Below are 25178 nucleotides of genomic sequence, written 5' to 3' on the forward strand. Positions count from 1 at the left end.
CTGACTGTGACTTGTCAAAGGTCTCTCTTTACCCCACCTCACTCACTCTGGAACCAGAACAGGGTTTGAGTGAGACAAACCTAGGTTCTACCTGGACCGAGACCTTGCCTCTAGGCCCATTTCCACATCGGTAAGATGGGGTCCAGATGGCCACAACCTGGACAGGCTGGTGTGGGGTCCTGAAGGGGGGCCCTTGTATCTAAATGTGGAGACACCAGGGGCTAGGCCATGCCTCCCAGGCATGTAACCGTTTGTTTGTCTCCATCTCTTGGAGTAACTGTGAGAATTAAATGAACATCAGACCCTGGCACAGAGCCTGGTACACACTTGGTCCCCACTCCATGACTCACTTTTTTCTCCCCTCAATTTTCCTGCCATAATAGTAACGTTTATTGAATACGTACTCTGTGCAGATCCTGTTATAAGTAGCCACCTTTATTAACTCCTTGAAACCTTATAAAGCGGTTCTCAAAGTGGGGTCCCTGGCGCATCAGCGTCACCTGGGAACTTGTTGGAAGTGCAGGAGCTCAGCAGACTCGCCCCAGACGTGCTGAGTCGGAAACTGAGGGTGGGGTCTGGCATTCTGCTTTTTAAAGAGCCCTCCGGGAGAACGACTCACTTCTGACAACCCTGGGAGACGGGCGCTATTCTTTTTTTTGCAGCACGGCATGCAGGATCTCAGTTCCCTGACCAGGGATCAAACCCACACCCCCTGCAGTGGAAGCGCAGAGTCCTAACCACTGGGCCGCCAGGGAAGTCCCCAACAGGTACTATTCTTATGCTCACTGTACAGAAGAAGCAGCCGAAGCTCAGAGAGGTTGACCTGCTCCAGGCGACATGCCCACTAAGTATCAGAGGTAGGACTGAACCAAGCCACCAGCCACCAGGCTGTCCTCACAGCCCCTGCACTGGAGCCTGATGGTGCAAAGCTTGTGACAGATGCTCAGGAATTCCAGGTCGCGTCAGTGACTGTGGCCCCAGAAAATGGATGGTGCGCCCCTCCTACCACCGCGGGATCTGAGTGCGACAGGAGGCCCCCACCCACTGCCAGGGCCCCGCAGGCACAACCACAGCCATTTCCAACCCTTTATTGGGGCGCTGTCAGCCCCAAATAAATATAATACATTAAACCCAGAGCTGAGGGAATCGTGCACCCCGGGAGGTGCCCCCCATAACCCCAGCCGAGCACAATAAGTTAGTGGGGGGCCTGCCGAAGGCCGGGCCGGTGCCCTGGCGGGGCAGGCGATGGCAGCTGGACTCACACGCTGGTCTAAAGTGCATCTCGGTTCCGTGGTCCCCATGTCTGCGTGGCCCCTGGCCGGGCCACTGGGAGGGGTGGGCGGGAGGTTCCCGGCGCTCACACCGAGCCAGCAGTGGCCACCGAGCCTCTGTGTCCATCTGTCCATTTGGGGAGATGGCCGAGTGGCCAGATATCCTCAGGAGAAGCTGTCGTCGGACCGTGGCTGGGAGTCGAAGGGAGGGTCTGAGATGGTGATGCCTTGATGCAGCTTCTCCAGCGAGAACTTCATCTGGGGGAAGAGGTGGGCAGGGTGGGGGATGAGTGCTGGGAGGGGCGATGCATCCCCCAACATGCCGCAGCTGAGGAACTGGGGAAGGTCCAGAGAGGCCAAGGTCAGCCTGTGCCTCTGCACCCCAGCCATTCTGCACCCAGTTTTACTTCTCATAGGCAGCAGGTGGAAGGGGCCCAGGTGGCCTGGGTTCAAGTCCTGGCTCTGCTACTTACTGGGTAACCTTGGGCAAGTCCCTTAACCGTCCCAGGTCCCTGAAACGTGGGTCAGTAACATACCTGCTTCACAGGATTAATTCAGGGATCTGACGGGTGGACGCCTAGGACCTGGCACACAGGAGGTGCTGGGTACACGTTAGCTATTCTTACTCCCTGCCGTGCGACCTTGGGAATGCCTCTACCTCAACGTTCCTGTCTACTAGATGGGGGGTAACAAGAGCACCCCCCTCGGAGGCTGGCCATGAGAAACAAATCAGTTGGTCATTTTAGCTCTTAGAACAGCCCGGCTCAATTGGTGTCTGCTGTTAGTATTAATTTGTGCAGTCAATCCCATGCCCTTGGCAGTTTGAGAGAGGAAAATCATCAGAATTGAACGGAGGATGGGAAGGCCCTGACCTCCCTCTCTCTGAGCGACGGGACCGCAGCCTCAATGATCCCTCTCCCCTGTCCTGCACAGCCCTTTCCTGCGTGAGCATCTCCCTCTGAGCATGATTTCAGGGTGCAACGAGGCCCCTAAAGGTGAGCCTCAGCATTCCAGTCCACAGTGACCAGGAATGATTTTCACCATCACTGGCACCCAGCCAACGCCAGATGCTCCCCAGCGTCCGGCGTCTGTGCGGACGCCTCCCCCCACCACATTTACTGAGCACTTGCTTTGCGGGATCTCACTAACAACGGTGAATGCAGGTGAGGTGTTTGCATGAGCTGGGCCCTACTCAGATGCTAACTCCTTTAATCCTCACAGCAGCCTTTGAGGTAACATCCATTATCATCCCGTTTACAGAGGAGGAAGCCAAGGCCCCAGTGGTGAAGTCACCTGCACGAGGTCACAGGTCAGAATTTGAACCTGGCCGTCTGAACAGATGCTGCCAGCCAATTACAGTGGTTGTCTGGGGCAACCCCTTCTGGAGATGAAATCCCAATAACCTTCGGAGAACCTCTTTCCCACCCTCACGTGACCCCTTAGTCACCTCATAGGCGGGGAGGGGTTCAGTGACCAAGCCTTATCCCTGGCCACTATGACTGGTTCAGGGATGGGAATGTGACCTTTGGATGTTACCCTGGAACTGTAGGTACCATATTGGTCATCCTAGGATGCCCCAAACAAAGGCAACCCTGGGGGTGGGCAGAGTCAAGACCTGGTAAGAGAGACTGATTCTTACTACTATTGAGTGGCTGGATCGAGCCATGCCTGAAGTCAGACATCCCTGGACTTTTTTCCCAGGATGAGAACCAGTAAGTTCTTTCTTCCATCCCACTGATTTTTCCAGCAACCCTGGGAGGTAGGGGCTATGAATGGCTTTCTCATTTAACAGAGAAGGAAAGTGAGGCCCAGATGCACACGCCGCATCTCGGGATCTGAATGCAGGGTCCCACAGCCCAGAGCCGCACCTCGTCCAGGAGCTCCACAGAAGCCCGCAGGATCTGCCTCCACTTGTGCACCTCGACGCTGTGGAACTGCTTCTGCAGGGCCAGGATCTCCGCCCACTCCGTGGCCGTCTGGGGGAACTTGCTGTGGGGGATACAGGGCCTGAGTGGGATCTGGGCCTCCCCCGACCTCCCCAAGCTCCCAGCTCCCTGGGGCTACCCACTCACCCCTTGGCCAGGGCCAGACTGTGCCAGGACTCGAAAGTGTGGGCTGTCCTCTCCAGGGACCAGAGGCGGTAAAAGAGGAGGACGTTGAGGGCAATGAGGACGATGAGGCTGGGGGAAGGGTCAGAGGTCAGAGGTCAGGAGTCAGGATACCAACGTTCCCACAAGTGGGGGGTCACCCACGTGACCACACCTTGAAGGGGTGCCATGATTAGCCCTCTTTTCAGAGGAGGAAACTAAGACTCAGACAGGGTGAGTGACACGCCTAGGGTCACACAGTCCATAAGCAGCAAAGTCAGGGTTCAAACCCAGGCCTGTCTGATGCCCGAGCCCTCAACTGCTACTCCAGGCCACCTCGCTGGGGGAGCTGGGGGCACGGAGTGAGGACAAGGGGCTGCAGCTGAGGGTGAGACACAGGTGAGGGGAGGTCAGGACGCAGGACCCTACCTCACACAGATCCTGAGGAGGCACAGAGGGGGAGACAAAGAGATGAGAGCCGCCCAGCTGGTCCCGGCCGCCCCCCCGACCCCGGCAGCCCTGAGCTGAGCGCACCGCACAGCACCTCACTGGACTGCTGTTATTGGCAAACTAAGGCCCAGAGAGGCTGAACGTGTGGCCGATCTCTCACTGCCCAGGGTCTGCGGGGAGCATGGATCTCATCTCCATTTCCTCAGAGCACCGTGCCCCTAGCCCCGGCCTCTGTGCATGTCACTCTCCCCGCCTAATCCCCATGGGGTCTCAGCTCAGAGTCCTCTGCTTTGCTGGGAAGCCTTCCCTGACGGCCTACCTGTCCAGCCTGGAGGAAGCCTTCACTGGCCTCCGAAGGCTTCCCTGTCCCCTCCGCCCATGTTTCCTCCATCACCACCCCATCCCTCTGGTCTGGTGCCAGGTCTGTCTCCCCCCAGGGCTGCTGGTCACTACTGTGTCCCTCGCATCACACAGCTCAGGGCTGGGCACAGAAAACCTGAATGAAGTGTGACATTGCTCCTTTTACACACCTCTCCTGGTTCACCCAATTCCGGCTCCCTCGGGGGCCTGCTCCTCCAGCCCTGGGGGCGCGGTCAGGCCCCTCTGACCCCCGCCAGAGCCCTGAGGCTTCCCTCTCCCTGCAGGGATGACCTCGCCATGCAGACTGAGCAGTACACCATGGGAGGAGTCCTGCTGGGCGCACCTCAAACATCACCTCCTTTAATCCTTGCTATGGGGTGGGGAGCCCGTGCTCTCACGTAAGCAGAGACCCAGAGAGGCCAAGCACTTGCCCAAGCTCACACAGCCAGGGTGCAGATCCAGGCCTGTCTGACCCCCAAGCCCGGCCCCCTTACTCACACAATGCTGATGAGAAACAGGGCGCTGGGGATGCCTGCCCCGGGGCCCTGGTCCACGGACGGTTCTGAGAAGCGGGAGCTGAGGGAGCCTGCGGGGGAGCAACCCGGAGTCAGACAGACTCATCCCCACCCAGATGGACGGGCTCACCCCACCCAGACCCCAGGCCTGACGGAACTCACCTGAGGGGTGCATGCCAACCCGGGCGCAGGGGTCGGGGTCCGGGTGCTGCGGCCCGTCACCGTGGCCCCTCCAGCTCAGGGGCCGCTTCCGCCTGCGCAGGCCGGACAGCAGCCCGCGTGCATCCTTCCCGCCTTCCTCCAGAGACAGCTTCTCGGCCTTGGCGAGCTCTCGCTCTGCAGACACGAGAGAGGACCCTGCATGTCTGCACCCGGCCCGGCCCCGACCCTGTCTGTGGCCCTGGCCGGACCCTGTCCCCTACCCAGGTGGTGGAAGTACTCTTCGATGCCGCTCCACGAGTTCTTCTCGATGAGCGACTTCACAAGGCTCCAGGGCTGCTTCCGATAGCGGATCTCGGAGGACACTCTGGGGTCGGGAAAGGGGTGAGGGGGTCAGGCTCTGACTCCAGCCTTGCTGTCCCATTCCCGGGGGCAGCCTTCCCTCCCCTGATTCAGAGAGGGCCCCTTGTCACCCACAGACAAAACAGACACCCACCAAGGGTTCCCTGTGATCCCCACTCACCACCCCACTCAGCCCGCAGCCCCTTCTCTGTCCACACCCACTACCTGGGCAGGTCTCCCGCCTTCGGCGCTGCCCCAGCACTGCCCACCCAGACTGCCATCCTAGCCTACACCTCACCCTCGAACCCCTTCCATCTTGCTGCTGCGTCCAACTCCACACGGGCTCCTGAGAGACATCCCAGCAAGTCCCAAGCTGAGCTCCAATCTTCCCCCAAACCTGCCCCTCCCCACCTTCCCCTCCCGGTCAATGGCGGCTCCATCCTTCTGGTGGCTCAGGCCAAACACCTCGGGGTGTTCCTGACTTCTGCTCGCCTGCCACGGTGGCAACCACCATTCTGCAGCTGACTTGGGGTGGGGAGACTGGGGCAGGGGCCCTGCGACCATCAGGGGTCAGGTGGAGGGGCCGGGCCACTGCTCACCGGAGGCGGGCCTTGTTCCGGGCAAGGCCCAGGATGCAGTAGCGGTGGGCAGTGTAGAAGTAGTCTTGGTAAGGGATGCCCTGCGTCAGCACCTCTGAGTCCACCACACACCCGCCTGCCTGCGGGCCGTGCCGGAACAGCGTCTGCGGGGCCAGGGGAGGAACAGGGAGTCAGCGCCATGCCCCCCACCCTGGCCCCCGGCCACCCCACCCGCTGGCCACCCTGCCTGGCACACCTGTGTCTCCACCACAGAGGCGCTCTTGGGCCCCAGCGGGTTGCTGATGGGAATGGTGTAGGTCAGCACTCGGCGCTGGCGGCACTCGCTGTCCCCGCTCCAGGGGCTCAAGGTCACGTCTGGAGGATGGAGGGGCAGAATGAAGACACCACTCTCCAGTCCTTTGCCCACAGGCTGTAGGAGACTCAGCCTTTCTGGAAGGTTCCAGTTCTCTGGGGACTTGCCCCCAAACCTGCGCCTCCTCCCTGCCCCCACCCCGGTGTCTGCCCCGTCTTCCCTCTGGACGCCCAAAACTTCAGACGTTGATGATCCTCAGAGCTGGGACCGCTCTCGTGCCTACACTTCTCAGCCCTCCTGGGCCACCTCCTCTACTCCTGCAGCCCCAGTCTCCTCTCCTTACCAGTCCTGGCTTCTCCCCTGAGCCTCAGACCTAGGGTCCTGCCACCTCTTGAACACCTTCCCCTGGAAGTCCCCAGGGCCCCTCACACCCACTGGCCTCCGCATCTCCTCAAACACATCCCTCCTCGCCCCACTGTCCTCCAGGCTTCCTGCAGAGCCCTGAGCCTCGTCCTGGACACTCCCTCCCCGTCTATTCACTGACCGCCTGAGCACTGTCCTAGTTCAGCCCATCCTTGCCTGTCCAGGGCCCCTCTTCAGCCTCCCCCTGAGCTCCTGGCCTCCGTCTCTACCCCTGGTCCAGCGGTAGCTTCTTAAAGCCAAGCCTGACCCTGTCCCTTATCTGTCTACAACACTCCATGGCTCCCTAGTACTGCCAGACAGAGTCTGAGCTCCTCAGTCTGATGTGCCAGTCTCTCCAGGATATAAGCATAGTTTTGGGGGACTCGAGTGCCCCCAACACAAGGCATAGTCTTACTCATTCTGCAGGGGATTCTATGTGGTTCATTTTCATCAATACAGAAAAAAGAAACAGAGAAAACTACCATCTGAGTAGGCCCTCCCCAACTTGAATCTCTTTTGCAGCCTCCTGAGCTCCCTGCTAGTCCCCTGGTCAGCCCTTCTGCCTCTGCTCGTGCTGTGGCTTCCACTCTCCACACCTGGCCACAGGGACCCAGCCGCAGGGGGCTTCTCCCAGTGCCAGCCTCCAGCCTCAGGATCTTTGCAGGTACCCTGCTGGCCTCCTGGACTCCTCTCTCCCACCTCCTCCACTTTCCCTAAGAAAGTTCCTCCTTCAGGCCTTCGTTTCAAGGCCACATCCTTCCAGCAGCCTTTCCTAACACCCCCCAGACCACAGCCACCTCTCCGACATACACACTTATCTGCCTGAGTATCTGTTTACTGCTGTTCTCACTAGATTCTGGAATTCATCTGTCCTGGTCTCTGCACGGGCCTGACAGAGCGCTCATTAACTCGTATTTATTAAATGCTTACTGTCTGCTACTGTTCTAGGCACTTGTCTAGTATTAACTCATTTAGTTCTCCTGATACCCTGACAAGGCAGGTAACTAGTATCACCCGCATCACACAGAAGAAACCGAGGCACAGAGAGGGTCCGCACCTGGCCCAAGGCCGCTCAGCTGGTAAGAGGCGGAGCCCCTCTGGCCTCACAGATGCTGCTTTTAACTCCCCAGCCTGCCACACCTGATCTGCACAGCGGTGCCTGCCCGTCTCCTGGTCTGCCCCTCCTCACCCCCTCCCGTGTACCTTGGTCACCTCGGCCCCTGACCTGTGAACTTGCACTGCTGCAAGAAGCCCTGCAGGAAGGGCGAGTCTGAGAAGAGCATCTGCTGGAGCCGCTCGGCACCCACGTGGAAGACGGAGTTGATGAGGAGACGACCGGAGAGGTCGGGAAGGAGGGCCGCCAGGTCGGCTGGGCAACAGAGAAGGACAGGGGATGAGGCTGCCTGCGTTCCTCAGTTTCCCTGAGTGACCGCTCCTCCCCACTCCCAGGCCTTGTGGGGTGCCTGGGCAGCCCCGTCCTCCTGGACCAGAGCGGACACAGACACGGAGCTACTCAGCCCCCTCCACCACAGGATGGCTTGAGGGTGGGCGTGTGCCCCAAGCCCAGACAATCAGAGCTACCACCATGGGTTCAAGGCAGAGCACACACCTAGGCTCACGCACCTGCAGTCCCAGTGATGACAGGGGTGGGCCTGCCCGTTAGCCTGAGCTTTCGGCCCCAGTGATTGGTTCAGGGGTGGGTGGATGGGGGTGTGTGTGTGTCCCAAGCCAGGCCATCAGCCACAGTGAGGGGCTCAGGGGTGGGCTTGCTCTCCAGTCAGAGCCAACCCTAGAGCTTCTGGTGCAGCCACTGGGAGAACCATGCTTTCCCTCTGCTAGGCTTGTCTGGGGCAGGCCTGGGGCTCTCTCTGCCACAAGAGTAGAAGCTATCTGAGAATAAAGTTGGCACAGAGAAAATGGAAATGATGATGATGATGATGATATAATAACAGCCAACACTTACTAACTGGCCCAAACACTTTACCTGTATTAAGACATTTAGTTCTCTCCATGACAACACTATGAAGTGGGTAGTGTTATTGCTAACCCCAGGTGAGGAAAATTTTTAGATGAGGAAAATGAGGCTCAGAGAGGTTGAATAATTTGCCCAAGTCACACAGCTAGGAAGCAGCGCGGCCAGGATTTGAGCCCCAGCAATCTGGCTTCAGAGCCTATACTCCTATCCACCCCGCTAAGCTGCCTGCAAGCAGAGCTAAATACAGACAGATGTCTAACAACACCATTTAAACGCCTTATCTTAGCTGCCTACTCTGTGGACTTTTCAGTCCCACGAGCCAGCGAATCCCTCGGTGCAGCCCCTGTGAGTGAGGTTTGTCATGTGTACCCGAAGCAAACGAATCGGCCACCTGCCCTGCCTCACCTTCCTCCCCCGTGGACGAGGAGGAGTTACTCGTGTCTGTCAGCAGCTCCTCACTGGGCAGCAGATCCAAGGGGCCCAGGGAGGCGGGCCCGTCAGGGGGGGCGGGCTCTGAACTCGCGGGTTCGGCCACCGGGGTCACTGTCTGGCTGGAGGAGGCGTCTGGCTGGCTGTCTATCTGCTCCTCCTTGTCTTCCTCTGCCTGCAGAGAAAAGCTTAATCCAGCTTTGTCCCAGCCTAAGGGCCCCTTGTGTACCCACATCCACCAGAAGGCTTCAAGACTGTAGGAGAACCAGTGCCGGGGAGGTCATGTGTAGCTCTTCGCTGAGCTACGGGGGGCCCTGGGGCCACCCAGACGAGGACTCCTCTCAGCCTCTCAGCCAGGCCTGTCCTGGATGCCTGGGCCATGAGCTTTCTTATGCCTGTCCTGTCCATGCCTTATCTGTTTGTATCCGACCTCATCCAGCCAGCCAGCCCTCTATCGGCTCTTCTGTCTCTCCCGCTTCCCATCTATCTACCTGCCCCATCTTTGCCTGTCTCTCTCTTTCCCTACCTGTGCCTAGTCTCCTTGCCCATCTTCCCAGCTCCATCCCATCCCTCCATCCATCCCCTCACTTACCCCTCCATCTACCTCTTCTCTGTCCATTCCCCCCCGTCCCCCCTCAATCTGTCAGTCTGTCCCTCTCTCTCCCCGGCACCACCCAGCACCCTCCTCGCTTCTCCACGCGCCCGCTCACCCCGTGGTCTGCGTCACTGCTGGCCCGGGAAAGGCTGGGGGTGATGCGGCCACGGCGCGAACCTGCCGGGCTTGGCTCCTGGCTGTGGTCAGGTGCCCCCGAGGAGGTGATGTCGCTCAGGGCGATTACATCTCCCACTTCCTTGGGGCTCCTACAGAGAAAGAGAGGGAGTAAGACCGCTGCATCTTTGAGACACCCACACACCCTCCTGGTCTTCCCAGACTTTGTACCCCCGCCTCAGTCCACCCAGGACTCCAGGAGCTCTGCACGCAGCCCCTGCTGTCTCCTCCCGACCCCCGGAACCAGCCTCCAGCTACCGACTCACCCTAGACCATTCAGCTGCAAGGGGCAGACATAGTCTTCATCCTCGCTGGTGAGGCCCAGCTCTGAGCCGTAGCACTGATGCACCAGGTGCCAGAGCTCTCGGGGACTCAGCGTCTGGGCAGGCAGGACGGTAGGTTGGCCTCCACCCTATCAGGGCCAGAGCCCTTCCACCCGCGCCCACCAGCCCTCAGCCTCAGCAGTTCCCCTGGTGTCCACAAGGGGGAGCATGACCTCCCATCCCAGACCTCTCCCAATCGCACTCCGCACCCCATCGCATAGGAGCCAGTGTGCTCAGGAATTCTCCCTTAGGTCCTCACAATACTTCCACAGCTACAGGTTAAAGTTCCCAGTTTTACAGAGAATATGAGGCCCAGGGTGGAGAACTCGTGCTTGAGGTCAACTCTGGGGTTCAAACCCAGCCAGACTCCAGAGCCAATGCTCCCACCTGCCATGCTGTCCTGCCCCCAACTACTTTCCCAGGTGTCCTCAGAAGCTACCCATGGCTGGAGTGGCTGGATGATACTGATGAGATCTAATAGTAAGAACAGTAGCAGTCCCAGCAGCTGACATCCGCTGAGTTGTTACCATGTGCCAGGCATTCTTCTAACCCTTTGTGCATGCTAACTCAACAAGTCTTCAAAACCGTTCTGTAAAGTAGGTGCTAACATTGTCATCATTTTAAGATAATGACGCTGAGCCACAGAGGTGGGTGATGTCATCCAATTAGGAAGTGGCTGTGTTGAGATGTGATCCCAGGGGGCTGGTCTAGCCCTGGAGCTAACCACTGGACTGCACTGCCTCACACAAGCTGACATTTCCAAGCTCTGTTCTAGGCCCAGCTCGGGTGCTGTGAAGGAGGGACGGTCCGCATCTGACCAATGGGGTTCAGTGACTCGCACTCGGTGACGGGGCTGAACTCCATCCCCAACAGTCTGGCTACCCTTGTCCTCCTTGGAGACTTTGACACTGCACTGTTCCTCCCTCGGGCTCCTGCTCCAGTGCTCTCGCCCCTGAGGATGGCCATAGCTGGAGCTGCCCCTGAAGACAGGAAGTGAGTTCAGCCCTGCTGGAGGAGTGGGTTGGGGCCTTCTGAGGTGCTACAAGCCAGCAGTAGCAGCCACTGTGTGATGCCTACCTGACATCTATCCACCATCCCTTCCTGCCAGCAGAACCCTGATTTGTTTGGGGTGAAAATCTTCCCCAGCCCCAGGGAATTATAACTCGCTTATATCAACTCATTTTTCCTTTGCCACATACCCAGCTTCCTGTGCAACCAAGGGTGATCATGTGACCAAGTCTTAGCCAAAGAAATACAAGGAAAAGTCTGCTAAAAGAGGCTTTCCCTTCCTGATCAAGGAATGCCCACTTTCCATCCATCCCTTTCTTCTTTCATGTTTGGGACACTTAACTGAGGGCATGACATCTGGAGCTGTAGCAGCCACCTGCAACCATGAGGCAACAAGCATGTGGACAAAACATCAATATGCAGAAGGACGATGGTGTGGAATGATGGACAAGAGTTTGGGTCCTGGGTGACATAGGGAGCCCTCAAATCTACCCTGGACTGCCTGCCTCCAGACCTCTTGTTACATGGGCATCAGTGCGATTAAGTGGACTCCAGAGCCTGACTGTAATGGGTCAGAATCCCAGCTCTGCCACAGAAAAGCATATGTGCCCATGGGCAAGGCTTTCCCTCTGTGCTTCACTGGTGAAATAAAGATACTAACCACACTGCCTTGAAGGGTGGCTGTGATGATTAAATAAGTTAATTCATGGAGAGCTCAGAACAGTCCCTTGCACCCAATAGCTCTGTTAAGCGTTAGCTATTATTATCATCATCTGAAGTAATTCAGTGTCTGTTTGTTTAAACCATTGTCTGGCTGGGTTTTCAGCTACTTGCAGCTGAATGCGTGCCACATAAGCTCATGCAACCACAGTGGGCATTCCAGGAGAGCCACTCAGGGCTGGCCCATAACAGACTATCAGAATGTGAGAAGTAAATGCCTGAAATCCCTTACTCAGAATCTTTGGGGTAAGACTTGATTCAAAATTAAGAAATTTGGGGATTTAAGAAAGATAATACACTGCCTATACTATAATACAGCACTAAAAATATCTATATTATATGTAGGATCCAGTAAGTACAGTGTATACCAGAGGTTCTCAAAGCGTGGTCCAAGGATTTCTGGGCATCCCCCGGACGCTTTTAGGGAATCCATGAGGGCAAAATTATTTTCATAAGTATGGTAAGTGTTACTAGTAGCATATCACTTGCCTTTTTCACTTTTATTCTCTCATGAGTGTACAGCGGAGTTTTCCAGAGACTATGTGACCTTATCATTGTTCTGGTGGCTAATGTAATGTGTGTTTGTGTATCTCGTGTTTAAAAATTTCCCAGTTTCAGGACTTCCCTGGTGGTCCAGTGGTTAAGACTCTGTGCTTCCACTGCAGGGGGGCGCGGGTTCGATCCCTGGTTGGGGAACTAAGATGCCACATGCCACGCAGCGAGGCCAAGAAATTAAAGAAATAAAAAACACACTGAAAAACTTACTCTCTGTGGGAGGCCTTCCCACTGACCCACTGCACCACTACGTCTCCCAAACCTGCCCTTCTTCTGTTCCTTTCTCAAACTCTGAACACTTTAAAAAAAATTTTCCCAGTTTCAATTTCTAATACAGTATAAATTGATAGATATACTCTACTTAAACAGAAGCCCTTTGGAGTCTATAATTATTTTAAAGAGTGCAAAGGATTCCTGAAACTACAGAGTTTGAGAATCACTGGTATATTCTGTACTGCATACTATAATATTATACTGAGTCACAACTATATTTAAGATTTACCCCAGTCATTCACATTATTAATTTTTGGTCCTCAAACATATGAAAAGTCCCATTAGTTGAGATAAATACAGACCTGTGTTATACAAGAAGCACACGTGGTGTTTTAAGTTTAATTAAAACTGAAATTAAATTGAAAATGCAGATCCTCAGTCACACTAGCCACGTTTCAAGAGTTCAACAGGCAAATGTGGCCAGTGGCTACCATACCGACAGCACAGCACAAAACTCTGTTAGACAGTGCTGATAGGGACTGTAAACCATGTCAGCTCAAGTCAGGTTTTGCTTTACCAAAAACCTCCCCATCTTGTCAGGTTTTGCTTTACCAAAAACCTCCCCGTCTTCGGAGCATTTTTGATTTGCAGGTGTTGACTAAGCGGTTGTGAGTATGCATTTCTCGTGGGCAGGGTGTGGCACCGGAGCCCGTGGCGGCCCCCTGTGGGGGCCTATGGAAGAGCTGCAGGCACATGGGGTCTGGTGCCCATGGAGAAGAGCTGGAGGGGTCCTCCAGTTCCCCGAGTCCTGGCATCTCTGGCTCCATGGTCCCCCCACTCCAGCCCTCCCCCTAGCCCCCCTGCCCAGGATTCGCCCAGGCCCACCTTTTCAAGCAGTGCGTTCTGCCAGAGGCGGAAGATGAGGAGGAAGCAGCGATCTCGGGCCCCAAAGGAAGTGAAGAAATGCTGCAGAAGAGAGAGGTGTGTGAGCCCCGGGGGAGAGACAAGGCTGGAGGGAGGAGGAAGCTCCACCCGCTGCACCCTGTTCCCGGCTCTCCATGCTGATGTATGTAATCATTCATCCCTTCACTCATTCCACAGAATATCTGTCCTGTGCCCAGCCCAGCACTGGATGACCCTGGAGTCACCACGATGTGGAGATGGCCCCCAGCCCCGGCCCCAGGGCTCACAGTCCAGAGCTCACAGCCCAAACTGGCTGGGCTGCTTGGGGGAAGCCCAAGGCACATTCCCAGTCTCCTATGCCCACAGTGGGTGGCCAACGGATCCCCTTTTGGCCAAGAAAACACAAAGGGAAGTCTGCTTGAAGTCTTCCAGCCCCATTTCCTTCTCCAGTCCCGTCTGGGCCACTGGTGTGAGGCAGCCCTCTTGGATGGACCCTGAGGCAACAATCATGATACATGGAGCATCAGGGAAGGCTTCCCGGTGGAGGAGGCCTCTGAGCTGATAGAATTTTTCTGTTAATACTATCCCTGAACAGCTGTGTCAGGGGACAGACTGCAGGGCCTGAGACAGGAGCAGGTGCAGGAGTCCGGGTCAGAGACTACAGGAGCCCATGCTGGGGTCGGGAGAATAAAGAGAAAGGGAAGATGAGAGAAGCTGGGTGCTGAGTCAACAGGGCTCTGGGTGGTGGGGAGGAGAGAGGAGCCGGTGAAGATCGGGGACCCCGGGGCCCCTGTCTGCTGATCCTCTCGCTAACCTTCTCATTCTCCGTGCAGATCTGGATGGCGTTGGGGATCAACTTGGCCGTCTTTTCCTTCTTCAGACACGTCACTTCCTTCAACTGGATGGAAATCTGAGGACAAAAGACAAGTCAGAAGGCGCCAGGGCCCTGCCCGCCCTGGGGCCCCTCCTCGTCCCAGGCCGGTCGGCTCACTGTCGTCTCCCAGCGGAAGATGTTGCTGTAGAAGCAGATCCAGTTCTCGGAGAGATAGAGGCGGCCCTGGAGGAGGATCTCGCGCTGCAAGGCACAGGAGTAATCTGAGGCGGCCGAGGGAGAGACGGGCAGACACCCGAGTCACACGGCTGTCCTGGCCGCTGGGCCGGCACATGCGGCAGGGTCAGGAGGGCAGAGCTGGGAGCCCCGGGTCTGGCTGGCAGGGACTCACCCACAATGAGGCGTTCGGCTTCAGGGAGCTTGCTGAACAGTTTACGGAAGTCCTCATTCCGCTGCTTGTACGTGGGGCTCAGCATCTGGGGGAAGTTTGGGAGGTGAGAACCGGGACAGGGGGCCGCACCCCTAATTCTGTCCCCCAAAGCTCCCAGCACCCCTCAGTCTCCTCAGCCTGGGAGGAGCCTCTCTGAGGCTTCAGTGTCTAGCTCACCTCTGGCTCCTACTGCCTGTTAACACAAGAGTAACCATAACGAGAGCCATTTACTGATTGCCACCTAAGCCAGGTCCTGTACCACGTACCCACCAGTATCACTGACTCTCAGTGAATGTTCCCTTCAGTCTAGTAAGGTCAGAACTGTTTCTCAAGGAGAGAGAAACCCAGAGAGGTTAAGCAACTCACTCAAGGTCACAGAGCATGTAAGTAGCAGCATAGGATGTGACCCCCAGGTCTGCTGACCCCAGCACCCACTCTGACTACTGCAGCCAGGGGCCCCTGGTTCAGCACCTGTCCCCCTCCCTTTCATCTTCCAGCAAGGCCCCCTGCCCCAATACTTACACTGTACCAGCTCTGCATCTTCTGTAAGAGAAAGGGATGGAGTCAGAATGAGCCTCGGGATGCCCCTGCCCTCCCCCCCTCCCCCCCTCGCTCCCCCCACCCCACCTGGGCTTGCAGCAACTGACCTTGCTGTTGCGGATGAAGTTCCGGCTGCCCAGGCTCTGGGTGCCGGGTGCCCCAGGCACCCCACCCTTCTCTGAGGAGCTATCTGACCCCTTCTCCACCATGGTACCCGGTTCCGGCTCAGGTGGGGGTCGGCTTGGCGGCAAGAGCTGAAGCCGCTTACGGAGAGATGGGGAGCTGCTTGGCGTGCTCCGGCCAGAGTGCGGGGTGGTGCTGGGGGAACAGGAAGAGGGGCATTGTGGGGAAAAACAGGCTGGGGTGGGGGGACAGGCCGGCGTGGGGGGGACAGGCCAGCGTGGGGGGGGCCCACCCATCAGCCCATTGATCCCCACCTACCCACCCTGCTCTACTTCCTAGCCATGTGACCCAGAGCAGGCCCCCTAGCTCCCCAGGCCTCGGTCAGTTCATCTGTAATCCAAGGGTGAGAAATGCATGTCCTCTTCTAGTTGTCTGGAGGGTTAAACAAATCAGTACATGTAAAGGGCTTCTGACAGAGCCTGGCACATAGTGAGCTCTCAGTAATGCCTGCCGGTCTTAAAATTAACTCATTAATTCATACAATAAATATTTATTGAACAACCACTTTCCACTCAGTGGCTTGAGCTGAAAACCTAAGCGTCTTCTTCTTTCCTACTCACCCCTCATTTTTACTCTATTAGCAAGTCCCACATGGTCCAGCTCTAAAATCTATCTCCATTATTTCTATTTGGCCCACCTCCCCCTGCTGCAGCGGCCTGGCCCAGCCTCCATGCTCCCCGCTCCTGGACATCGCAGTAGCCTCCTCGCTGCTCAGGTCAGGGACCTCCTGGCTTAGTCCTCTCCCCCTGCATTCGACTCCAGGTGAAGGCAAGGTCCTTACCGCCTCTGCTCAGGGGCCAGTTCTCCAAGATACCTTCCCTCGCCCCTCCATGTAAACCACATCCCCTCTCCCGAGCCCCCTCCCTCTTCTCTCTCCCCCACGCGTTTCAAATCCTCCCACACCAGGAGGTGCACTTCACAGGGGAAGGGGGTTTTGTTCCCAGCTGCACCCCATTGCCTAGAATGAGGCCTGGCGCACAGCAGGTGCTCCGCAAGCTTTTGCCCCTGTAGACTGAATGAGTGATTGACCCCCCCCCGCGCCCCCCACCCTCCAAACTTGGATTCCACCAAGGGTACCACTGGCCCAACCCTCCGCAGGCTGAGACTGCTGCAGATCTCAGCTGGACCACTTCCCTGTGACCTTGGGCAAGTGCCTGACCCTTTCTGTGCCTCAGTTTCTTCTTGAGTATAATGGGGATAACAGCGGTATCCACCTCCCAGGGCTGTCTGGAGGACATACATACACAGAGCCCACCACCTGGAAGGTGCTCGGGCTGAGTAGGGACTGTCAGGCTGAGATGGAACACGCGGCCCTGCCGCCACCCCAGAGCACTTGCTGCCGAGGTGCCACGCTGACCCTGCACAAACACCTCAGCTTGGTATTTGGAGCCCAAACGAACGCCAGCCCCAGTCAGTCACCCCTAAGTGCACACGGAGCACCCGCCCTGCACCGGGCACTGGGGACACAGAAGTGGGCAAGACAGACCCAACAGCTGCCCGCAGGGACCTGACATTCTGATGGGGGAACAGAGACGATCAGTAAGAGATCATGTAAATAAGGATGATGATCTCAGACACTGGTCAGTGCTGTGAGGCAGCGCTGCACACAGGGGCAGCGCCAGCAGTGCCTGGAAGCTGTCAGAAATGCAGTCTGGAACCTACCGCAGACCTCCTGAATCAGGAAGTGTGGGTGGGGCCCAGGAGACTCTAATGCATGTTCAAGTTTGAGGACCACGGAGATAAGGAGGGCTAAGTGGGTTGGTGTGCAGGGACCACTTGAGCTAGGGGCAGGAACAGTGAGTTCCGGCACAGGACTGAGTTTGGCAGGTCTGAGGAGGAGCGAGGTGGCCAGCGGGGCTGGGGAAGGAGGACAGGAGGCCACAGGCCCACCTGCAGGCCCTCTGGGCCCTGAGCAGGTGTTCGGGCTTCACCCTGACGGCCCTGGTGAGCTCGGGAAGGGTTTAAAGGAGGGGTGACCACATTCCTCCCCTGCCTCATCTTCCTGCCTCTCTAGCCCGAAATGCAGACCCCCCCTCCACCTATCCTACTCTCCTGCAGCCTCAGGTCTAGGGAAGGCGCCTGCAGACAAGTCCGACACACACAGACAGGGCCCAGCCTGTGCCCCCAGATCTCGCTCCTTGGCAGGACAAAGAGGAAGTGCTCAAGCCTGACAGCCCGGAGGCTGCCCAACCAGGCAGGCTGTAGCAGAGGGAAGGGAGGAGCCCGACACAGTGACATGGCTCAGGGACTTGGAAGAGAATGGGGTTTTGTCACTGCAGACACCTCACCTCCGGTTTCCCGGGCCTAAAGAGGCCAACAGCTCCCTCCGGTCAGAGAGGGGCAGAGGCCTACACAGGTGTGCACAAAAGGGAACCTCGACGTGGCTCACACACAGCCACTGTCACAGGCAAACTGCAGTTCCCCACAGTTGTAAGAAGTCTCCCCTACCCCTCACCCCCCATACACCCTGCAGTAGTATCACAGGTATATTACAGTCCCACACAAAGCCACGGAGTCTCAGCACAATCACACACAAGGACGCCACAGCCACACACAAAGTCCCAGAAGTTACACACACATGCACGTGCATGCATGCACAACACACACGCAGCTGCAGAGGGTCACAGAAACAGAAAACCATGCAAAGTCCCAGGTACATTCACACATATGGGCACGAGAAAGTTTCAGAGGAGACTTGAAAGCAAGTAACATTCCCACAGTTACAGAGAGAGCCACACAGTGAAAGAACAGTCACAGGGGACCCCAGCTAACATGTGCACAAGCCAGGTAAATGAAGCCTAGGGTCAGCTCAGCTCTCATGGCATTCCCCATCTGGAGGGGAAGCCAGAGCAAAGACCTGCTCTTACGTGGCAAGGGATGGACATGTCAGCTGCTGTCGCTGACCGACAAGAGAGCCCTGACACTCACACAGCCATGAAGGACTTGGGAAAAATGCAGCCCCGGGAAGTCGTGGACACATCTCGACAACACAGTGGCCAGGTACTGAAATCATGCATGGGACATGCTTTATAAACTGTAACAGCGGAACAGCATCAGTTACGATTATTGCTCCGGAGAGTCAAGGGTACAGCCAAGGTCTCAGGAGGGAGGATCCCAGGCTCACTGTGAGCCACAAGGGGTCTCTCTCTCAGTCACACAAAGCCCCAGAGGGTCCCAGCTGCTCACATGGAAGCCCAGGCACGTACAACAATGTCATGAAGCGACACACAGGAACTTTCACACAAAGATGGAACCAGAAATAGATAAAAAGGTACAACCCCAGAGCGTTTCAGTCATACTCAACGACCCCAGACACACAATAATGTCACACATGGACACACACAGGTGACTTACATTTGCACACAGAGCTAACAGGTTCAGAGGCAAATTATAAGCACACAGAGGCAAAGGGTCATAGCAGCAAACAAAGAGCCCCTGACACATGCACACACACACACTACAAAGTCACAACTGAACACACAGGCAGCTTACAGTGACACTTGGAACCACAGATGGTATCCCAGATAAATTCACACACACACGCACACAGCCAAGGAGGATCACAGCTGCCTGCACACTAGGAGACTTAGACACATGTACACACACTCCAAAGTCACAATCAGACATGCATAGGTCTGACGGGATGAGATACATTACACACACACAGCCACGGAAGGTCACAGTCACACACACAAAGCCCCAGACCCACACTACAGTCACAATCAGACACACACAGGGAGCTTACAGAAACACATGGAGCCACAGATGGAATTCGAGGTAAATCACACACACACACGGAGCCAAAGAGGATCACAGCTGCCTGCACACTAGGAACACAAACACACATACACACTTCCAAGACACCTACAGTGCAAAATCTAAAATACTCTGGGCCCAGACAGAGAGTAGGTCAACTCCGTGCCCACGACCCCAGAGGATCTCACGCACGCGGTCGGCCGGCCAGCCACGCAACAGCCCCCATCCGAGCAGCCCCGGGCCCAGCAACAGATCACAACGGCGGGAGGGGGCCCAGACCGGGAGAGGCTGCTCCCGGGCTTGCCCCGGGCTCCGGGATCTGGGGGCCCGGCCGGAGGGGGCTCGTCTGCGTCCTGCCTCGACCGCAGGCCCGAAGACCTGGGTCAGCCTCGCGCACACCTCTCGCCTCCCAGGCAGAGGCGAAGGAGGCCCGGGCGCTCCCGGAAGGCCGGGTCCCCCAGCCAAAGCCCCGCCAAGCCAACGAACCGGCCCCGGGGGCCTCCCCGCCGTCAGGGCCCATCCCCGAGCGCACCCATGGGCCCCCAACGCCTCCCTCCCCTCCCCCTGGCCGGCCCCCGGTGCACAAGCTCCCGGACCTCGGCCGCTGCCGCGCCACCCCTAGCCGAGCCCGCGGAGCCCCCTCCCCCCCGACCTCCTCCCGAACCTCCCCCGCCCCCGCCGCGGTCCTCACTCGAACATGGATGCGGAGCGGTGGGCGCGCCCAGCCGCAGGGCAGGGCCGGGCCCGGCTGAGCGTCCCCGCTGGGCAGCCGCCTCGCCTCCTTCGGCCGCCGCCCGCACCCGACCCCGCCGCCCGCAGCCCGCCGCCCGCACAAAAGGCCGGGGCCGCGGGAGGCAGCCGCAGCGTCAGCTCCCCCTTCCTGCCCCCGCCCCGTCGCGTCACAGCACCGCCCCCCGCCCGCGGGAGGGAGGGGGGAGGGGAGGGACCGGCCGAGGCGGGGAGGGGCGGCGGGGCCTAGATGGAGAGAGTCAGTTACCTGGAGGGAGAAAGGGGCCGCAGGGAGGCGGGAGAGCAGGAGGTGAGAGCGAGAGGGAGACCCACGGGGGGCTGGCCAAGGCGAGGGAGGGACGGCGGGGACAGAGCGAGGCCACTGGGAGAGAGACGCGAGAGGGAGAATTAGAGAGGGAGGGACGGGGCGCTGGGGCAGGAAGAGCGAGACAGAGATGGAGAGGGGCGGCTGGGACGCCAGAGCACGGAGAGAGCAAGAGAAACAGACAGAGGCTCTAAGGAGAGAGACGGAGAAGTGGACCGGGGAGGGGGAAAGACAGGAGAAAAACACAGACTTGATTAAAACACGACACCGCCATGGCAGCTAGAGGCTTGGGCACAGGCCCGACCCGCTCCCCTGGTAGCGGGAAAGGGGTCCTCGGCTCCAGTGAGGACCCAGGCTGGGGGCTCTCGGCACCCCCCACACACACCCGGGGCGGAACCTGAGAGGTGGGGTGGAGCTGGGGGTGGGATGGAGATTCGGGGAAACGGAGGGGTTGCGGCTGTGGGTACGCAGCTGGCGGGAAGCGGGTGGGGCCCTAGGCCGCCTCCCTCTCCGCATCTCTGAACCCCTGCTGTCGGCCCCCGGAGGGCCCAGCGCCTTGGTTTCTGGGGACCCCTCTTGGTCCCAGCCCGCGTCAGCCAGCCCGAGTTAGAATCCAGCCTCCCTGGCGCTTATCTGACTTAAAGCAAGGCACCTAGTCCTGGGGATCCCACTAACTCTGTGGTCAGGACTTTCCCACAGGACAGTGGGGGGTGGGGGTGGAGGGACTGCCCTTTTACAGAAGGGGAAGCCTGGCCTCAAAGATGGGAAGTGCCTCGCCGAGGTCACTGTTGTTGGACGCAACCCTCCCGTGACGCCATAACCTGCGCCTGTCTCTGCAGCGGCTGCCTGAGTTATCAGCTGCCTGAGTCTGTCGGTGTCCTGGACCCCTTGTCCGAGAACACAGACATGGGAGTCCCACCTCGCAGCTCCTGGCCACGGGCGCCCCAGCACAGAGACTTGCTCCCCGCTCCTCTAGGACAGGCTGTTCCTAGCTGTTGAAAAAAACTCCATTCCCATGGCTCTCCCTCCCTACACCCCCTCCCTCCAAAAAAACCCACTGGCTTCTCCATTTTCGTGGATGGTAGGCCCCAAACTTCAGCTTTTCTTGACCCTCTCTTTCCCTCACACGCACATCCAGTCTCTCAGCAGACCCTGTGGGCTCCACCCACAAAGTCTATCCAGAATCTAAACTCGGCTCCTCCACTGACCCCACCCAGGCCCAGCCTCCATCCTCCCTCCTGGACCATCACACAGCCTCCTCCCTGGTCTCCCTGCTCCCATCCCGCCCCTACAGTCTGCTCCCCACACACAGCCAGAGGGAGCCTGTGAACTGGTGTCAGGTCAGGGCCCTCGGGGCTTGGAGCCCTCCTGGAGCCCCACCTCTCAGTCCCGCTGAAAGCAAAGTCCTCCCCTTGTTGCCTAAGACTCCAGTCTTACTTCTCCTCTGGCTCCCCCTTGCTCACAGCCTCTAGCTACCCAGCCTCCCTGCTGTTCCTCTAACTCCCCAGACACATTCCTAACCCCAGGCCTTTGCACTTGCTTTGCCTCTGCAGGGAAGCTCTTCCCCCCTTCTTCCCGTGACTGCCTCTCAAGGTCAGATCTCAGGGTCAGATCTCAGCCAGGCCTTCCCTCCACCACCTCCCTTTGTCTCACTGTTCTCTTTCTTTGTATTTCTCTTTGCCTGTTTCTTCTTTTGAAATACTTTAAAATTTTTAATTAGGGAATACTTATTTCAAACAGGAAAAATGCAAGAGTCATCCTGGTCCCTACCAAGCATATATGACATCAATAGATGTGGACATTTTGCCATTTTTGCTTCAGATCCTTTTTCTTTTTCTTTAAGAAATAAATGATTACAGTTACAGTTACCAACTCCCCATCCCTCGTTTTTCTGTTCCTGCCCCCCAAGGTACCCCGTGCCCTGAAGTTGGTGTGTGTTCTTTCTGTACATTTTTTTATCCTTTTTCTGCATCAAGATGCATCCACTAACAATATATCCTATTATTCAATGTCTTCTAAAAAGATACACAATGAGGCTCCTACTGTATCATTTTGCAACCGTCATTGTTTCTGAGACTTCTCCACGTTGATACACAGAGCCCTACTTCATAAACTTTAACTCTTATCGAATGTTCATTGTTGGAAGAAACCACAATGGACATTTCTATTCAAGGCCAATGTAGTTCTTTCCTCTTTCCTCCTATAGCCTTGAACCTCCCTGTTCCTGTCTCCTTGTGCCAGAGGTAGTGTTTCTATGCAGAAGTTTTGTTTAAACTTTTTTTTTTCCCCAAGAGTTTCAGCAGGAAATACCTTTTACATTGGTTTCCAAGTACACACTTAAAAATACGGTCAGCCCTCTGTATCTGCAAATTCCACATCTGTGGATTCAACCAATCAAGTGTCGAAAATAAATTTTTTTTAATTCCAGGAGGGGTACACTTGAAACTAACACAACATTGTGAATTAACTACACTTCAATTTTTTTTAATTAGTACATAATATATTAGTTTCAGGTGTACAAAATAATAATTTAATATTTGTATAAAAAATTGGGGTGCTGGGGAAGGATAAATTAGGAGTTGGGATTAATACTATATATAAAATAGATAAACAGCAAAGACCTACTGTATACCACAGGGAACAATATTCAATATCTTGTAATAACCTGTAATGGAAAAGAATCTGAAAAAGAATAGATATATGTGTGTATGTATAACTGAATCACATTGCTGTACACCGAAAACTAACACAACATTGTAAATCAACTATACTTCAATAAAAAAAAAAATTCCAGGAAGCAAAACTTGAATTTGCCGCCTGGCAACTATTTACACAGTATTTGCAACCATTTACGTAGCATTTACACTGCATTAGGTTTTATAAGTAATCAAGAGGTAATTTAAAGTATACAGGAGAATGTGAGTAGGTAATATGCAAATACTACACCATTTTATATAAGAGATTTGTTTGTTTGTTTTTTGCGGTACACGGGCCTCTCACTGTTGTGGCCTCTCCCGTTGCGGAGCACAGGCTCTGGACGCGCAGGCTCAGCGGCCATGGCTCACGGGCATAGCTGCTCTGCGGCATGTGGGATCTTCCCGGACCGGGGCACGAACCCGTGTCCCCTGCATCGGCAGGCGGACTCTCAACCACTGCGCCACCAGGGAAGCCCTATATAAGAGATTTAAGCATCTGCAAAGTTTGGTATCTGCAGGGGTCTTGGAATACCCCCATGGACACCAGGGACAGCTGTATATGTAATGTCACAAAATTTGTAGGAAGCCACACTTGTTCACTGCCTCATACAGTGTGTTGTTTTCTTCTTCTTCTTTTTTTTAACACTGTTATTTTCGATTCTCTCCTGATTCTATTTGGGGAGGAGTGTTGATTGCTGTGTAGCAGCCCTTAAATGGGTCATGACCCACAGTTTGAAAAACACCAGGCGGGTCAAAAGAGAATGTTCGCCTCTGGTCTTAGTAAGCAGTGCTCAGCTGAGCTCAGTTAGTTATCCCAACACATATTCCCAGCTGCAATTTTCATCTGCATCTATTTCACAGCTTCCAGTCAGGCCCCTGTGGGGCTAAGGCCACATTCTAACTGACCTTCAGCTCCCCACCTGGAGTGCCAGCCACAGGGAACCCACCCTGTGGGTCCCGAGAGAGAGAACCCCTTTCCCACCCCACCACCCAGGTCTGACCTGTCCTGGGGCAAAGTCTCCGGGTCTGGGGTCCTTGGCAGCTGCAGGCGCTGGGGAGGTGGGGTGCAGGGGGGTGACTCCCCATCGCTGGCTGGCGTTATCTGAATGGAGGGCACCCCTGGGAGCCTCCAGGGCTTAGAGGCCAGGCCCTGGGCCCTGCCACCCTGTGGCTGCTGGCTCTGCCACTTGGCTGGGGGGACAGGTGAGTCCTGGGCACCGCCGTCCTGGGTCAGCAGGGGTGCGCAAGGCAGCAGGGGCAGGAACTCAGCCATGGGGGGAGTTCTGCCTGCCCGGTTGGGGGGTCTTGGTCTCTGGGGGAGAAAGAAGAGGTGAAGAGGTGAAGGGGAGAGTTCCCATGCAAACCCTGCCCCTCCCCCTCCCCCTGCTGCCCCTCCCCCTGCTGCCCCTCCCCCTGCTGCCCCTCCCCCTCCCCCTGCTGCTCCTCCGGGAGGAGGGGTGAGCTTGAGCTTCAGAGCACAGTGTGGGGGTCAGAGAGGTCTGGGTGGGATTCCCACCTCTGCCAACATCCTCCTTTTCGACCCTGAATCTCAGGTTCCTCTCTGGAAACTGGAGATCCAGATAGCGACATCCTAGGGTGACCGGGCAGTGTCAGGGAGCTCTGACAAGTGTAGGGCCCAGCCCAGGGCCCGGACCACAATAAGTGGTCAGTGAACTCTGTTCATGCCCCTAGACTGGGGTTTATTTTTTCTGAGAATTCACCAAGGCCAAGCCCTGGGTGAATATATACCCACCACCCCAGCACCCTTCCCCACACACAGGGCCGGGAAGGAGCCAGGCCTGAGTGGGCCCTAGAGGCCCTTGGGCCTGAGTAACGGGCTGATGAAGCGGAAAAGAGAGGCAGAATCCAGGATTTCCCTTCCCTGTTTGCTCAGCAACTGCCCCTCCCAAGACACACAAAGGGAGGGAAGCAGGCCAGCTCTTGCCGTTGTGATTATGATCCTGGAGGCCTCGTGGGTCTGGCGAGATGAGGTTAGTGTCTGTCTGTCCTCACAGCAGTACGTGGCAAGGGCTTCTTGGCACCCAGCTACTGCGGATAGAGGGAAGGAGGACCCGTGGGACCCAGAGAGGGTTTCCCCTGGTTTGGGAAGACCCTGACCTTCACAGGCCAGGCCTGGACCCCAGAGTCCCTCCCAGACACCCCAACGCCCCTACCTTATGGCTTCCTCCTCCTTCCGTCCTCACAGGGTTTGCTCCGACTTCCAGGGTGAGGGCAGGTGACCAGGCCCTTTTCTCCCCGCCAGGAGTCCTGGCCAGAGAGTCACGACGCTGTCAGGCGGCATAGCGTGTCCAGCT

At 56.7% G+C, this 25178-nt stretch overlaps 1 protein-coding gene across 5 annotated transcripts; it reads right to left on the reverse strand.

Moving 5' to 3' along the window:
* Window positions 1-1072: 1072 nt before the first annotated feature.
* Window positions 1073-25178, reverse strand: GRAMD1A (GRAM domain containing 1A). 5 transcript variants are annotated; one of them, XM_067720099.1, is made up of 20 exons: window positions 25038-25178; window positions 23865-24175; window positions 15282-15492; window positions 15157-15177; window positions 14596-14680; window positions 14364-14467; window positions 14187-14282; window positions 13355-13435; window positions 9917-10029; window positions 9592-9742; window positions 8858-9056; window positions 7703-7846; window positions 6019-6137; window positions 5784-5926; window positions 5106-5209; window positions 4846-5019; window positions 4667-4754; window positions 3344-3451; window positions 3140-3260; window positions 1073-1529 (listed from the first exon to the last, which is right to left on the reverse strand). In XM_067720099.1, exons 2-20 carry the CDS (start codon window positions 24134-24136, stop codon window positions 1437-1439), a joined length of 2427 nt encoding a protein of 808 aa, XP_067576200.1. In that variant the 5' UTR covers window positions 24137-24175; window positions 25038-25178; the 3' UTR covers window positions 1073-1436. The 5 variants fall into 5 exon arrangements, with proteins under 5 accessions (XP_067576200.1, XP_067576203.1, XP_067576204.1 ...); XM_067720102.1 differs by lacking the exons at window positions 23865-24175; window positions 25038-25178 and adding exons at window positions 15620-15729; window positions 19805-19955; XM_067720103.1 differs by lacking the exons at window positions 23865-24175; window positions 25038-25178 and adding exons at window positions 15616-15729; window positions 19805-19955.

Source organism: Pseudorca crassidens, chromosome 20 (genome assembly GCF_039906515.1).
Source record: "Pseudorca crassidens isolate mPseCra1 chromosome 20, mPseCra1.hap1, whole genome shotgun sequence".
Lineage (NCBI taxonomy): Eukaryota > Metazoa > Chordata > Mammalia > Artiodactyla > Delphinidae > Pseudorca > Pseudorca crassidens.

What these genes read in the sequence shown, in the direction of transcription:
- GRAMD1A (XM_067720099.1), bottom strand. Translation starts at nt 24,136, where the DNA reads ATGGCTGAGTTCCTGCCCCTGCTGCCTTGCGCACCCCTGCTGACCCAG. An exon ending in AGCCGAACGCCTCATTGTGG is followed by an intron (nt 14,468 to 14,595) that starts GTGAGTCCCTGC and finishes CGGCCGCCTCAG; the next exon opens with ATTACTCCTGTGCCTTGCAG. An exon ending in CTGTTTCTCATCAGCATTGT is followed by an intron (nt 3,452 to 4,666) that starts GTGAGTAAGGGG and finishes CCCTTCCCCCAG; the next exon opens with CCTCATCGTCCTCATTGCCC.